Genomic DNA, 17,437 nt, shown 5'->3' with positions numbered 1-17,437 from the left:
TCAGCTTCGAAAACCCATGCAAGACTTCATTAGAACATGAAAACTGCAGTGCATCATCTTCCTTATAAAAGAATCACTTGACAAAACCAACCAACCAAGAAAAAACAGACATTCGCTTTAAAAATAAAAACATACTTCAAAGTGAACTATGTTTATTAAAACCTAATATCTAAAATTTATAATATGTTACATTGTTTCTTAAGACTACGTTGGATGGATGGATTCCATATAAACCAGGTAGTGTTGTTGCATTTAGCCTTAACAGTTAAACTCCAGTTAAGTTCTCCCAATCCCCACCCCTAGGATCACAGGCTAGCTTTTCCAAACCTAAAAATTGGAATCTCTTAAAATTAGCATGCTCATTAGTGTGTTTCTTTAAAGCATTGTTCATCTCATGAATATTCATATCATGCACGCAATAGCAAGTACAGGATTGATAAACAGCAAGGTAAACACCATTGGCTGTATTACATTTGAAATAACCTTTAACTCCTATTGTAATTTAAGCATTCTCCAGAAAGAATACATCATTATAAATGAGTGGACAGTGGTAAGATCCACAACTATAAGTGCTTTTCTTTTGCGCATCAGTTTTCCCCTGTTAATATTAATACCTTGTTCTAAGAAGCCTTTGAGGTTCTTATTTCTTTTATACATTAATCACAGGTAGTAATCAACTCTCCTACAGAATTCATAATTTGCCACCGTAGGCCAGTTTTTCTTTGCAACCCTTGTAATGTGTCAGTTGAATAAATCAATATCATTGCATTTTTAAAAATATCATTAACTTTTATTGGGGGAATAATTGAATTTCCCAGTAATGGTAAGTAAACACCATCCATCATTTTTAATACCACTTCATCAAGTATAGGGAGTATAAAAGACAGTGGATAGACCCTTTCTAAAAAAAATAAAATAACCAGTCTATTCAACTTTTCCAAAAAGATGTCTTCATTAGATGCCATTCTGGCCACTCGGACTATATGGCCCATCACAAGCTCCCTTTTTTGATGCACAAGATGCCAGCTGTTGTAGTGCTTATAGGGGTTAGCAGACATTTTCTTATATATATATATATATATATATATATATATATATATATATATATATATATATATATATTAGATGAAAACTGATGAGTAATTCCATCCTTACTAATCATAACATCCAGGATGGATTGTGTTTATCATTATTGGGTAGTTCAGTTACTACCCCCAATTTATTTATTAAAGAAAGAAGAACTTCAAAGGTTTCCTAGAAGAAGTTATTAATATTAATAGGGGGGAGACTGATAAATAAACATAATTGTACATATAGTTGTGATCCTTATCAGTGTCCATTCATTTTTAATAAAGTATTATTTCTGGAGAGTATTTAAATTAAAGTAAGAGTTGGTGCTCATTTCAACTGTAATATGGCAGCTGATGTTTGCCTTGCCCTATGTCAGTCTAGTTATTGTGTGGGTAGAGCAATCAGACCATTAAGGACGCGCATTTATGAACACCTGCATGGTATTAATGTTCATGAGATGAACACTACATGAAACATGCTAATGAGTATTTTGATTTTAAGAAACTCAAATTTTTAGTTTTGGAAAAAGTATCCCATGATCCTAAGTTTGGTGATTGGAAGGAGAATTTCATTGGGGAGGAGTTAAAATGGCAATTAAGGCTTATATGCAGGAACATTTCCTAGTTTAAATGGCATGTTGTTGATCAAAAGTATTCTTAAGAAACATAGTATGTTTGAATTTTAGATATGTATTTTTTTAGGTTTTAGTGAATATATTTCACTTTTAAGTATGTTTTTTAAAGCAAATGTTTTCTATTTTATTTCCTTGTTTGCTTGGTTTTGCCATGTGATTCTTTTATAAAGGAGATGATGCACTGCAGTTTTTATGTTCTGATGATGTCTTGGATGGATGAAAGCATTCAACATTAAAAGTTAATAAGCATTTTCGGAGTCTGCCACTTTTTTGCAGCCTGCGTGGTCATTTTGTAAAAGTTTTGGTTTTCTAGTAGATTTTATCCTACTAGTAGTATGCTTTGTACTGTACTTTACCAAGACATTTTATGATTGGAGAGTATGGCGAACTTCTTTTCGTATTTGATGAAATAGATTCCCCTGATTCCAGTGACATTTTTTCTGAAAAATATTAACCATTTTTTATTATCTACCAGCTCAGTGAGCATAATGAGCACCTTTTCACTCCCTGTGAATTCCTTATAAAGACTGGAATTAGTGTTATTGGCTGTAGTGTTAATGGAAGTATTAAGTATTGCATCATTGCTTTTAGACCATTTAGATATGTTGATTTGTCATAATCGTTTTTTCATCAGGTTGCAAATTGCAGTGTCTCCTCTGATGTGCTTTCTTATCAAATGCTTCAGTATCATAAAAAGTTGATGACAAAAATAAAGTATATACACGACAGTCATGACATACTCGCATATGTTTGAAAATATAACTCTTGTCCAAAAATCTTGTTTTATTGTTTAGTAAAGTCTCTCCTGCTACTGTGTTTAACTAGAACATAGTGGCAGATTCCTTTAATGCCAGTTTTCCCACTCTGTCACCCACAACAGTTTCATGTCCAAAGAAAGAAATTCATGTACATTCCAACAATTTAGTATGTTTGTACATTGACTATTTGTGCTAGCAAATGAGCTTTTTAAAGTATTGGTTATCCCAGCATATAAATAATTTGTTTTGCCTCCCCACTTTTCTTCCATACCTATTTTTCCCTCTTTATCCCTCTTTATCCACTAATGTTTCTCTGCATCTTTATCACTGCTTCTAGCTAGCCTTCATTACCTGCATGATTTCTGTTGACATCAATAATCTTTTAAGTTATTATATGCTAGGCAGCGATTCAGCTGAACTGATAAGGAAGAATGTTGAACCTCTAATGGATTTTTTTGCTCTGTATAGTACCAGGTGTACTCACTAATCATTCTGTTTCATAATGTGTTTTATTCTACTGGTCAACTGCTAATCCTGGTAACTACATGTTGCAACTATGTTTGTAGCCATGTACTAGGTTTATGTAACTATGTGGGTATGATCTATGCATATGTAACTATAAATAAGTAAATGTAACTATATGTGTGTAGCCTTGTACTATGTTTATTGTTATGATCAATGTTTATGTGGAGATTTTCTCCCTGCTTCTCCGCTGAAAAAGGGCCATGACCCAGCTGGACTAACCTGGTCAACAAATGTCAAATAAATTGGATCTTCTGGGCATTGTCCTCATACATATTTTTTTGCTGCACAGGTGTCAGCTGGTAGTTTGCTCAAGGTGCATCCCACTAGTGCACTGTATTCATTTTAAAAATGTCACACCAGAGACGTCTTCGGAATTCTCTTGCACTTGATGCGCTTAGCTGAGGATTTCAGAAGAGAAAATATAAACAGATTATTCACTGTAGTAAGTGACTACACAACTGTTTTGTCTGTATCCATAGGCTGCTCAGCTCAGTACATTATGAATGCCCAGAATCTAAAAAAATGATTATTATTCTCATTGCATAAATGCTGATAGCACTGTTGCAATGTTGTGTATATGCCTTATTGGAATAATTAATGTAGCTGACAGGCTGTAACATCGACATATTTTTTGATAAGCTTTGATCAATAAAACGGACGGTTGACAGGTGTCTGAGACCTCTCAATCCCCAGGGCTAAGAAATATACCCTTTCCTGGATATTATCTGATCTGTGAGTTAGTATGTATAATTAACAGGGAGGAGTGGATGGGCGGGGGGGGAGGGGCGGGGGGGTGGTCACATCCCACCATGGGGTTTGCAAAGTGGGGAATCCCTTTTCAAAAACAGTTATTGTATGTTCACATGGTTCTACCTGACTTCGTCGACAGCGCAGAAGACCGACATCGGAATCCGGAGCTCCAGAAGATCGAAAGTGAAGAAGACCGACGCGAATCGCGAGTGGCAGAACATCGACAATGCAGAAGACCGACACGACGGATGACAACACCAACGCCGAGGATGCCATGGGAAAGGCTGTGTGAGTATGCGTAGTGACGGACGTTAGGTGCGTGAGAACGTAAGTGTGGAGATTGACGGTCTGTGGGGATAGGGGTGCTAGGGGTGGGTTAAGTGAGTTAGGGTTAGGGAAGATAGGGGGGTGGGTTATGAGTTAGGGTTAGGGAGCGATAGGGGTGGGTTAAGTGAGTTAGGGTTAGGGAAGCGATAGGGGGTTGAGTGAGGAGTTAGGGTTAGGAAGCGCGTAGGTAAGTGTGCGATAGTAGCCGGACCTTGGTTAGGGGTTTAGTTTTGGTGTGGAAACACGGTGTGCTTGTGTTGTGTGTGTGGTTTGTGGAATGGGGATGTGTTTTGTTTTTAATTGTTATTGTGGTGTGTGCAGTGTATGGGGTTTCGTGTTTGTGTACCGTCGGTTATTTCGTTGTCGGTTATGTGTGGTTTCGTGTTTATGGACTGTCGAATATGTGGTGTCGGTGATGTGGTTGTCGGTGTTGTGTGGTTTCGACTATGTCAGGTAGAACCGTTCACATACACATGTAAATCTGTAAGTTTGTGTGCCTGAATGCTAATGTTCTGTATAGCACTTCCTGATGGATGGATGTCTTATTTACTTTAAATATTGAATGCATTTGAACCTAAGTTGGAGTTATTTGATCAACTCATAGTCCCATTACAGCTACTTTTTTGTTAATGTTCTGAGTTTCATGTAGACAGAAAGTTGTAAGAAGTTAAACAAAGTCTTATTTCTTCTTAAAGGGCTCTCACGTTACTCGGTGGCCAGGGTTTTACATCTTGCAGTGGAAGTTTCATAACATGCCTGCCTGTGCTGCAACCAACCTACCTCGAGTGGATGATGTGCTGGCAACTCTCCAGGTCTCCTCTCATAAGTGCAAAGTCATGTACTATACAGAAGTGCTGGGGTCAGAGGACTTCAGGTATGTGCATTTAATTTTTTTTCCTGATTTTAGTTATGCGATAGAAGAATGCCAGCCGTGTGTGCGTTTTTTTTTTTTTTTTTAAGTTTTATTTATCTGCTGTTTGAGTGTACTGTAACTTATTTGTTACATTTCATATTCTAATCGTATTTGTTGAATGCAGGCATACTTTACATTGTACGTCTTGTCTCAGCTGCATATTAATTGTGTGCCATGTCTGAGTTAAAGTAAATATTAGCTTGTGCTTTATATTAAAATTGCTGAGAATTAAGTGGGTGGCAGACACATGGTCCAAAGGTTACCCTTTTAAGTTTTCTTATTTCATTTGTCTTGTGCAAAATGTCTGGAGCTCATTGTTCGTTCCATCATACCGTTGTATGTTTATTTTGTTTTAAACACTTTGCATTTCATTTTCAACATTCTTTTATAAGGGTAGCTGCATTTCACTACACTTTCTCTACAGACTGCATATGGTCTGTTGACACATGCAGTGATGTCATACAGTAATTAGGAGGGGGTGCATAGCCCTCGATATGTCAGTTCAACAACATATTTTGAAGCACTGCCAGGAATGTTGCAAAATAACAGTAAAATAAATAAAATTAGCTGTTTATTCTGTAATTTTTTTTTTTTTAGTATTTCCTACATTTGGTGCATAAAGGATCCAAATCATAGTGTTTATGTAGCTGGCAAATCACAAGCCAAGACATGCAACGGTATTTTGTCAGTTGCTTGGAAGCGAAACATGATATGGAGTACTGCAAAGAATCTGAGTAATTCAGCCTGGCCTGTTAAAAATGCAGGGGAATGAAGCTGCTCTTCTTATCTCAGTACTTTTTTAGAGATAAAAAAGACTCTTGGATAGAATAGAAATAAAGTGGCTTACAAAAACACATCCTGGTTTAATCTGAACAATTTTAAAGCTTTGAGTTTAGCAATGGTGGGTGGCTCGGGCTATAAACCAGTAGGTTGTTAGTGGAGAGTAGTTACTGCTTATACTCTTATTTCATAGTTAGGAAATATTTTATCCTTTGATATAATGTTTGGATGTAATGTGTTTTCTGTTGAAGAAAATCTTTAGCTGGATCGCTACTAAGGTCGGTGTGATAAGATTTTGGAAGTAAAGGAAAAGACCACCGAGATTGGAAAGGAAAGTTGCCTTTTGATATGCGCTGTTTATCCTATTTTGTGTTCCTCTGTGTACTGCTTATTGAATACTTTGCTATATTTTATCTGATTATTTTCTTTTTTGTAAGAGTTTAACTTTTAAACTGTTTATTTGCCGTACACTGAGTCCAGTATCCCATGCCTTCATACTTCTCAACCTGGAAACATAAAAAATCTGGACAAGGCCCATGAAAAATAGGTACAAATCTGTGCACTGATTAACATATAACTTGCATACATAATTACATAACCCCACCCACTCCAATGGAATTGTGGGATACCAACTTTCAAACACAAACTGAAGAACAGACAGCCAAAATATGACAGAGTCCCCCTGCCGGCCTGCAGCCATTCCAGTGTCCCATACCTGGCTATTTCGCCCCATTTACCATAAACACTAATGTGTGCATACTGCTTTACTTCTACAATGATTTGGATTTTATTTTTACATTTTACAGGACAACAATGCACAACACTAATAAACATCTGGTAAACAAAGCAGTACTGTCTCACAATGAAAATAGACTTGGCATTAAAACCTCTCTGCCCTTGAAACTTGCATTCATTGAAACAGCATTGAAACCCACACCACATCCAAAGAAAATGCATCTGGCCAGTGGTGGATAAAGATGACCTTTGGGCTGTTTTCAAATCATTGGCCCCTTGCACACAAAACAAGAAACATGCATGTGTTCTTTTCTTTGATACATCTTCCTGACTTTATTAAATTATATTCCTTGACCTTATGACCTTGTATAATACAACACACTTGTTAGAACAAATTTTAAATTTGTTTGAACATTTTCCAGTAGGCTGTACTGTAGGCAATGAAACAAAATGCATGAACCAATAATGACAAAACTGCCCAATTCAGAACATTTCCATCATAAAAGTACTTCCACACCTACACTATAAATAGAACAGTTGTGTAAGCATAGGCATCTTGCACAGCTTCTCACACTTATTTTCAATTTCATTTTTTTTTGGGGGGGGGGGCAAAGGGTCAAAATCCAGGGACACATTTTCATTTCTCAGCACATCTCTCAACCTCTTAGCACAAAAAACCTGGGAAACCTCACAAGTGGTGGCGGCTAGGGACCTTAGGCTCTTTTTACCCTGTAGCAAAGGTACAGGTTTGAGTCTGAGTACCTGTAGCTACCAGGTGTATCGCATTCACACACACACACACACTACTTACCTGGTATTTGTTAACTCCTTTGTAAACAGAAAAAACACACACAGATTGTGTACATACCTGGTATTTGTTAACAACTCCTTTGTAATCAGAAAAAAAGCAAATAATTTTGCATGGAGCTATAGATAGGTACACTTTCAAATTTCTTTTAAGTTACATACCAGATTGCATGTAAGGAAGATGCTATTTTTGATAACTAACAACCCATTATATTTAGGATAAACTCATTTTTACATGGTCCAGTATGAATTGCTTCCTGAAAAGATGATTTTAATTATCTAAAATGATTACCATTAAAATGCTTTAATGCTTTGCCATATTCCATAAGGATAAATAGCTTAAGACTTGCATAAAGCTGTAGCAGCTTAATTCAGCTAATTTAATTTTCTGTAGCACAGTTAATAAAACATTATAGCACTTATCTTTTAGCTCAGTGTTAGTATCATTTGAAGACCATAGATCTAGTATATGGGCACTACTTAAGTAATTCACAGATCATGCAATGAACTACAAAGGGGAAACTGGTATGCCCATTTAGTTTATATACCAATTTAATGAACACAAATGTATTGCCAGCTGTCATCTCTTTGTTAAACACACAGCACCAGTAATATTCTATAAAATAGACAGTGTAATGAAACAAAGATTTAGCTCTTGAGCTTTTCCATTAAAGGTCATTGTTGCTTCATTTAGACTTCATTTTCCATGACACACACTCACACTCACACACACACACACACTCACACACACACACACACACACACTCACACACACACACACACACTCACACTCACTCACACACACACACACACACACACACACACACACACACACACACACACACTCACACACTCACACACTCACACACTCACACACTCACACACTCACACACACTCACACACTCACGCACACACTCACGCACAAAAAAAATCTGCCAGAATTTAGAAATAATCCTTTTTGACCTGTGAAATCCCATTCCTTCCTCCCAAAGTATACTCATTTGATGAAGCCAGAAAACACTTCCAAATCTGCCAGAAATAATACTTTCTGACCTGCAAAATCCCATTCCTTCCTTCCAAAGCGCGCTCGTTTGATGAAGGCATAAAGCCAGAAAACACTTCCAAATGACTCGGCAGAGCGTTGTTACTACTCTGTTTCTGAGCGCTCAAATAAAACACTTAATGAACCGGCAGAGCGCTCGTTTGAATAAACCGCTCGCACTCGCAGATGCAGATCATGGGGAAAGCCGGAAATGTGCCCTTGGAGCCCTTAAGCTCAATTCCGACAGGCTGATAGCCATGATGGAGCTGACATCATTGCGCACGTGATGACGTCAGCTCAACATAAAAAACGGAGGGAAAATTAAAAATAAAATAAAAACTAAAGCTGAGAAAAGTCGGAAATGGAGGGGTGCCACTCGGGAATTGTGGCACCCCAGTATTTGGACCCCAAAACTCGGTAAAAACCGAGTAATTTGGACGGTTGGGACGTATGCATGTCTTGGCTAAAGTACAGCTTGGCAATTGAAGGACCTGTACATAAATTAGTTGTTGGAGACCCTAACGCTGGGACAGGTGACAAGAAGAGTTTATATGTTGTGATTGGAACTTGTGCTGAATAACATTAACAGCAGCTGTAACAGTAACAGTAACAGCAACAGGTGTTTGGAACAAGCAACACTTCAGATGAGCTAGTGACTGTATACTGGCTTCTTGAATCAGAGGTGCTAGGCACTCGAAGTAAGCTTACACACCTTCTTCAAGCCTCCAGGGAAGAGGTGACGACTTATGTAGTTCAGTTTATATTGAACGGCTTACTTTGATGTTTAACAAAGGTCAAGGATGTGCTATGTTGAATTAACTTTGTGCAGAAAGTGATTGTCCTTACTGTAACATCCTGGTCCAGTCTAAATTTCTGTAGATTTTTACGTATGTTTTTGTAGTTAAGCTGTTTTACTTCTGTGCTTTGGAGATTTTAAATTAGACCAGTTAGTAAAAGGCCAGCATTTGAAAGAGTTAACAAGTTGATTCTTGGCCACATGCCATAAAAAACAGAGGGGGGGTATGCACCACGGAGAAAACACAAATGATTCCATTTGAAGTCCTAGATTCTGACAAATTGGAATGTTGACTGTGATGATAATAGTTTATCATTTTAAATTATTTTATGTTAAATGTAGAAAAATTTAGGAAATGTCATGTTAGTCCTCTTAACAGAAAACACTGGGCAGTGTATTTGTGTTTTATCTTAAATATTTGATCATACTCAGCCTTTTACCTAATAGTATACATTACACCAATATAAGCAGATTATATAGACTTAAGGCAATCGTTCAGTAAGTGCAAGGACGACTTAATGAAAAATGTATTTATCATAAGTATGTAAGCACTGGACAGGGAGCTCTTCCTCCTCTCTCACCAATAAAACAATACTTTTTTTGTCTTAATCTATTTTGTGCAAATTTTAATTATGATACTTTGAACATTGCATTTTTTATGTAGTTTCATATGTGATTGGTCTTCAACTGGTATTTTAATTTGTGCATGATGGTACTTTACAAGGCTAACTGAGATTAGTTGAATTTGGTACTGTTTTCATTTATCTGGTGGCCAGTGTGTTATACAGTATCTTTGTACATCTAGTTATTAGCTGCTGTTGGACTGTAAAATCTGTAAAATTTTCATTTAAATATTGATCTTTGTTTGGTTTTATGTCATTGGTTGAGCCAATTAAGATTAGCTTGTTTGCTTACATACATATATATTTTTAGCAGAAAATCTTGAGTTTGTACAGAAACACGGAAGAGCTGAATAATTATGCATTGAATGATCTGCTGTGGCAAAATTATGTGCATGTTCCTAATGGAATCTTTTTAAAATACTTGAGGATGAAGGTATTGATACATGCATATTGTATTTTAGACTATTGATAAACATCCATGTTGTTCTTTAGGCTAGGAGATTAGTGTGATTGAGTACGAGAAACAGTTTACATTGCCGTAGGTGCTAGTGCTATATGCTGTCATAGCTTAGTGGACTATTGCAGCTGTTGTGCAAGAAGGTGAGAATGAGAAGCAACTGTCATTAAGTATGATGGAAGGGGATTGGTGAAGTTAAGTATTCCCCAATTAGTGATACTTCAGTTAGTGATCAGATCCCTTTAGGCAGTGTGTTTCAGTTCCATCATATTCAACACTGAGACTAGTGACTAATTAGAGCTCTTCTTAGCTGTAGAAAACACTGTGTGCGCACCACCATTTGGAGGGAAAATGAAATCTAAACAAAAAGAATCAAATATTTGTGGGGAAGATGAAGAAATGTAGAAAAGATAACTGAGGTTGTGTTGTTGTCAGTCTCACCTTTGTTCTCACTGATGGGTCAGATCCGATGTATCGGATCTATGTTGGCCTTTCCAAAAGCTAGAGGTCTTCAGCAAAGCTCATGGGCATCCTTCCCCACCCATAAAAGCAGTTCCCCAATTTCCTCAGATCTCGTTTGCAAGGAGGTTTTTTTTAGCCAGCTCTGGGCTAAGCATGTTCTTTATTGCTATTTCTAGTTTTATAGTCAAACACGTTTTACGTTAGATTTTTATTCTTGGAAATCTACCCCTACCTTACCTTCCTGTTTCAGTGTAGTTTTTCCTGTTAGTTCCCTATTTAGTGCTCTTTGTTAGCATCCTTTTAAGTTAGAGGACATCTAACTTACGCCTCTTTTAGTTAGAGGGGATTTTTTCCTTTCTCCCCCTTCCAGTTACCTTTTTCTTTCCTTCTTAAATTTTATTATAAGCTTTAAAGTGAGTGTTCCTGTGTGTCCCTGATTAGCATCTGTTTATGTTAGTGGGTGTCTAACTAATGTCCGTTTTAGAGGACCCCCCCCCCGTTCTTTCCCTTCAATTATTGAAAAAAAAAAGTTTGTGTTTATCTTTCCTGAGTCCATTAAATTTAGAGGACTAGTTTTGTCTTTTGGTGTTAGAGTGTGTGTACCATTCTTTCTTAGTAGTTTAGAATGTCTCAAAAAGAAGGAAAGCCTCTTTGCTTTAAAAAATGTGAGCAATGGGGTAAAAAGATGTCCCTTAGTGACTCACACCTTGTGTGTACTGCTTGTAGAGCCTCTTCATCTGCAGGAATCCTGTTAATTTTTCATGCCTTTAATCAGTGTGTGCTCATGGAGCACAAGAGCAAGTCGATTCTAAAGGTGATTTTAAAAAACCCATTTTCTGAGGCTATATTTCCCACACCCTCTTCAAAATCAGAGAAATCCACAAAATCAATGAAACATCCTTCTCCGGCTCCAAAATCATCTTTGGAGCCTAAACAGAAATGGCCTAAACTGTCTGCTCCAGTGGAACCATTGGAGCAGTCAGCAATTACTGGATCCAAGACTACGTCAAAGCAAACAGAATCTTCTCCTCCAAAGTCATCATCATAGTTTTCGGTGCCGAAGTCTACTTTGCCCAATGAGTTCCGATATCGGAGCTGATCTCCTTCCTTGGAGCCAGTCCCTTCTCTGATCCTTTCTCTGTTTTTAAGATCCAGCTCTCCTACTCTTTCTACCCGGTTGACCTGGAGTCTCTCCATTGAAGACGTGGGTAGGGTGGTGCAGAGGCTGTTAGACACATGCTTTGGTCAAGTTATTGGATCCAAACCCAAAGGAATCAAATCAGACACAGCTTTCCCTTCGGCACTTGCTCATCCTCCTCCAATCCATCCCTTGTTTTTGGAGTCTGAAGATTCTGACATCCAGCTTGTGTCTGTATTGAATCCAGGAGCCGTTGGCTCCTCTGATCCAGTATCGGCCCTGAATATTTCACCCTGTTGGAGCAGGAGATCTCTGGGAGCAGACTATCTCCAGTCAAGTCCTTGGAGCCAGCTGTGATCTCTCCAGATCCGACCCTGTCTCTAGCGGCCTTGGCATATATGAGTTTAGCTCCTACTTCAGCTTCTGAGCTTCTCTCCTCTTCTCTGGAGATTCCACTGGCTCCAGCAACCCATTTGTCTGGTCCGGGAAGTTCATCTGTGCAGGTGTCTTTGCCTTCTCACACCTGTCCACAGGACTGCAGAGATCCCAGGCCTCAAAGTCCTTCGTGGGACTCCCTCCTCTTCTGAAACGTCCACAGAGTACCCCACTGAGGACATGCAAGAGGAAGCATCTGGACTCTCCAGAGGTTTCCATCATGTCTGATACTGACCTCGATGAAGCAAAAATAAATAAAACATTGATAGCAAGACTCCCTCATGACAGGGTCCACAATCTCTGCCTTCATGCAAAACAATTAATCAGGAAGACGTGACCCTCTGCAAAACTAGTTCTTCAGGTACAGGGGAAGATGGTAGCATCAGTCATATTTAGTCTGCTAGCTTGTCTGCATGTGAGGATACTTCACTGGTTACACACAATGGTCAGTCTTAGATCTTCCAATGTCTTACAAAGTCCTAATAACCAACTCCTGCAAAAAGGATATCCAGTGGTGGATTCGCTCTCCATTAGTATCTCAACGCTGTCCCTTCATTCCTTCTCCACTCCAAGGCACAGTGACCACGGACACTTCTCAGATGGGGGGCATTATCTCAGGAGGACAGTTCAAGGCATCTGGTAGGATCACGATGCTTATTTGCACATAAACATCCTAGAGACGAGAGTGGTGCTGTTAGCATTGCAAGCATTTCGGGACACACTCCCTGTGGGAATGATAGCAATCCAGTCAGACAATATATTGGTAGGTCTAGTACATAACCAAAACAAGGAGGTATCAGATCTTACCCCCCTTGTCGAGAAGCTGTAAGGGTTTGGCAGTGGGCAGTGGCCTCCAACCATTTTCTGATTGCAGTGCACATTCCGTGGAAATCCAACGTGATTACAGACAAGTTGAGCAGAGCCATCTTATGGCCGCACAAGTGGTCTCTCAATCAGAAAGTTGCAGAAAAGATTTTCCAGAAATGGGGCCAGCCTTGCTGTGATCTCTTTTCCTCACCCACCACTGCCAAATGCAGCATCTACTTTGCCCTGATCCCTCCCATGGGGGAGTCACCTAGGGATGCACTTGTTCACGATTGGCCTCCGGGACTCCTCCATGCTTTTCCTGCTATCCCTCGGATTCCCAAGTTGATACAGAAAGCAAGTTTATTGGAGATTGCATTAATCCTGATTGCCCACTATTGGCCTCGTCCAATCTGGTTTGAAGCCTCAACCTCATCTTTGGGACGAACTATAGATTCTGGACCCTGCTCCAGACCTTCTGACTCACTCGTTGGGAATGGTACATCCCAGCCTACACAATCTCAAACTGACAGCTTTGCTGCTCCAATTCCCCTAATCACCAGGTTTCCTCTCCCTGAGGTTTGTAACATGGGCCAGCGGTAATCAGATAGATCCCTTTTTGGCACACAAGAATTTTCTAGAATTCTAAAGTTCTAGAATTTTTAGCAAAACTTTTTCATGAAGGAGCTGCTGCTTCCACTATTAGAGTTCCGTTGGCAGCTATTTCAAATTTCCACGAAGTGGAAGTTCTAGCTTTGTTGGAGTTTTCATTTTGTTTTTAATGATTGTTTTTTCAGTGGCCTTCTCGCTCATTATTTTAAATTTCCATGTAGGAGAAAATGGTGCTGTGATTGTCTCTCAGGCTTTGTAAAGCCTTTTTGAAATGCACTACAATGGTAAGACCTCCATACAAAAATCCAGCTGCTCCCTGGGATCTGAACTTCATCTTGACAAATATCTCTCCTCCCTTTGAACCTTCAGCCACATGTTTGAAATTACTGTCTTGGAAAACACTTTTTAGTGGCTATTACTTTAGCTAGAAGAGTTTCAGAATTGCAAACTTTGTCTCTTAAGCCTTCATACCTAGTTTTTCATAAGGACAGAGATTCTTTATGCACTAATCCTTTCTTTCTTCCAAAGGTTGTGTCGGAAAGTAACCTCAACAAATCTATTGAGCTGCCAGTTTTCTTCCCAAATTTCCAACACATGGGAGAATATTCACTACATCTTCTAGACATTCATAGATATTTGTTTCTACTTGCACAGAACTTCAGAATTTAGGAAATCAGATCAGCTCTTTATATCTTAATCTGACATTAGAAGAGGTCAACCAGTTTCAAAAGTTACCTTATCTAGATGGCTGACATTTTATATATCCTACATCTACAACTCTAAGAATAGAGCTCTTCCATTCCATATTAAAGCTCATTCTACCAGCTCAATAGCTACATCTACAGCTATCCAAGGAAGGCTACCTTTGGATAACATCTGTGCTACAGCTACGTGGGTGAAACCTCATCCCTTTAGTACTCATTACAAAGTGGATTTGGCCTGTAGGAGTAGAGCATCTTTTGGTTCTATGGATGTTCTTCTTGTTTCACTGTTGCAGTCCTCACACTTAGGTTATCTGCCTGCAGGTAGCCCTCAGTCGGCCCGAATACCAGAGACTTAGTATTTCTGCGCTGGTTGCTGTCACTCCAGTATTGACATCAGGTTGTCAGGGGTATACAGGCAGCCGACACCATTACATCAGTCTTTCTTGCCGAGGCGTCCAAAGCAGAAGCAGTTCGCAAGTGCTGGTCGGCGGCTACCTGAATTTTCATTTACAAATTGAGTAATCCTGAAGTCTTCTAACGCTAAGTACCCCGTTGGGAATCCTTTTTGCTTGCTCTAACCAATGTCAGAAAAAGTTAACAATTGTCTTGCCTGTGGAAATCAAATACCGAGATTTTCATTCTTACTGCATCACCTATTTAGGCTCAGACCTAGACGTACCTCACGGTCGGTTTTATGCTTTGTTCAATGCCTGAACCATCCGTGTTGCTAAATTCTTTCGCTCTCGATCTCCGTATTCCAAAATGGCTTTGGTAAGTCATCCAACTACCAATATTCCAAAAAAAGTAAGGATAAAGACAGAGACAGACCGCATAGGTCCAAATCTGCCGACGACGCTTCTGCTAAGCTAGTCACCAGTTTGCCGATACTCACTGAGGTGCTTTCGCAGCCCCTGATGCCCACTTCTATGGATTCACAGGCCTCTACTGAGACCCATTCAGAGTCTGGTATGCCGTGAGACTCTTCAACTATGGAACCTGTGGATGTCTCTACCTTGGATGGGTCTGGAGGTGCTGCGCAGGCACCGGCTTCTGAGGCAGTTCTTCGCACTACCAATGTTTAACTCAAACCGACAACTTTTTTATCTAAAACTACCGAGTTTCTTAGGCCTAGAGTACATGCTCCGCCAAGAAAACCGACGACAAAAGCGCATGCAAATCCTCCCATGCCTCAAAGAGAAATGCTTAAAATGGCTGAAGACCTTATTACGCTAATTAGGGGAAGTCGGCCTTCCCCTGCTAAGAGGAAAAGAGATCAGTCCCCTGCATCTTCAACAGACCAGGAGTCCGATGACTGAGGTATCTGATTATGAAGACATGCCCTTATTTGCTTATGAGGATTCAGATGCAGAGGAATCCATTCCCTCTGCCTCCCCTCCAGAGGATATTTCTTTTGGTGAAACCGTATATACCTTGAGAGCATTTCCACTGGGAAGGCTAAGACTATCCCCAGTCCAAAAACAGACTCAGAAAATTCCTAGATTTCTCACAGCACAGGCCTTTAGCTATACCCCCTGCCCTGGAGGTTGTTGATGTTTTCATGGAGTCCAGTCTTTCTCGTGATACTTTACCTCCTACCCCTAAAAAACCAGACCGGTACTACAGAGTACCTGACACTTAAAAATTTATTTTCAAGAATCCTACTTCTGACCCAGAGATCATTTCCCATGGGCCTAAAGGTATCAAGGCAACTACAGCCAAGAATCCCACCCCTTCGGACAGGAATTCCAGAGCTTTGGACAGATGGGGTAAGAAGGTATATACCTTTGCTACTCTTGCTATTAGGGCATTAAATTGTCTGTTTCACATGCTGAAGTCCCAGCAACATATTATGGAACTTATTAAACAAAAAATGACCACCTTGTGCAGAAAATAAGGAATTGCAGGAGCTTATGCATTCTGCAAGCCAAGTCAGCAAGCATACTTTGCAATGTGGCTTTGATGCCCTAGAGGCATCTTGCCGGGCAGCAGTCACTGGTTCTGTACAGAGAAGACATGCTTGGCTCAAGGAGCAGACCTTGCCAGACTATGTCAAATCAAAGTTACTAGACGCTCCTTTGAACAAGGATAGTTTGACAACAAAGCAGAAGAGGTTCTTAAAAAGAAGGAAGAAAAAGCTAAGTCTATGCAGACTGTTAAAGAATTCTTACAAGTACAACCCCCTAGATTCAGTAGGCATTGCCCTTCCAAACACTGGTCCTTTCCAGCCCCTCCATGCCATCTCAAACCAGACCCAGGGGAAGCAGACCACCCAGATTACAGTCTCAGGGTTTGCCGAGATCTAAGCAATGGAGTGCCCCCACCCCCAAAGCAGGGAGTGGTAAGCCACCTCCCTATGGAAAAAACTCACAATGACTTCCCCACACCACTCCTCACCAATTGTTTGTGCTCCTAGGAGGAAAACTTAGATGGGCCCTCAACATTGTATCCATTGGTGCAAATTTTACTTCCACTCACTGCCAACCCCAACAGGGTTCCCAGATCTTCCTCCAAACCAGTGAGCAGAGGCTCAAAACCAAGTTATATCCCTGATATCCATCAGAGATATTCATCCAGTTCCAGTGGAACAGTTAGGTCAAGGATTCTATTCCAGACTCTTCCTGGTACTCAGAAAAGAGGGCTCTTGGTGCCCAATCTTGGATCTTTCAATTCTCAACACCTTCCTGGTGGTACCAAATTTCACATTGCTTACCCTGCAACAGCTCCTACCCATGCTAGCCAAGGATGCCTGGTTATTCACCCAAGACTTAAAAGAAGCCTATCTGCACATCCCTATAAGGGAGTCGTGCAGGAAGTGTCTTCGTTTCAGGGCTGGATCAATGCACTATCAGTTCTCTGCACTTCCCTTTGGCTTATCCACTGCGCCCCAGAGTATTCACAAAATGCTTGGCTCCAGCCATTGCATACTGCAGGCAGAGAAATATCCAAATTTACCTGTACTTGGACTGACTGTTTCAGGCAGACAGTCAGGAATTGCTGTTGCAGCACCTGACATTTATGAAAAACCTTGTCACTTCTCTGGGGTGCACCATCAACGAAAAGAAAT

General features: G+C 39.8%; 1 protein-coding gene across 1 annotated transcript in view; it reads left to right on the top strand.

Moving 5' to 3' along the window:
• SEC14L1 (SEC14 like lipid binding 1) overlaps window positions 1–17,437 on the top strand; it is a 1,962,612-nt gene that overhangs the window by 1,820,487 nt on the left and 124,688 nt on the right. The window contains exon 15 of the mRNA XM_044089037.1: window positions 4,761–4,939. Within this exon, the coding sequence (XP_043944972.1) occupies window positions 4,761–4,939 (179 nt within the window). The remainder of the gene's footprint in view (window positions 1–4,760; window positions 4,940–17,437) is intronic.

This window comes from Protopterus annectens, chromosome 12.part0, assembly GCF_019279795.1.
Source record: "Protopterus annectens isolate FY-2018-M chromosome 12.part0, PAN1.0, whole genome shotgun sequence".
Taxonomy (NCBI): Eukaryota; Metazoa; Chordata; order Ceratodontiformes; family Protopteridae; genus Protopterus; species Protopterus annectens.
The sequence above is the reverse complement of the archived record's forward strand: the minus strand, read 5'-3'. Positions and strand labels throughout refer to the sequence as shown.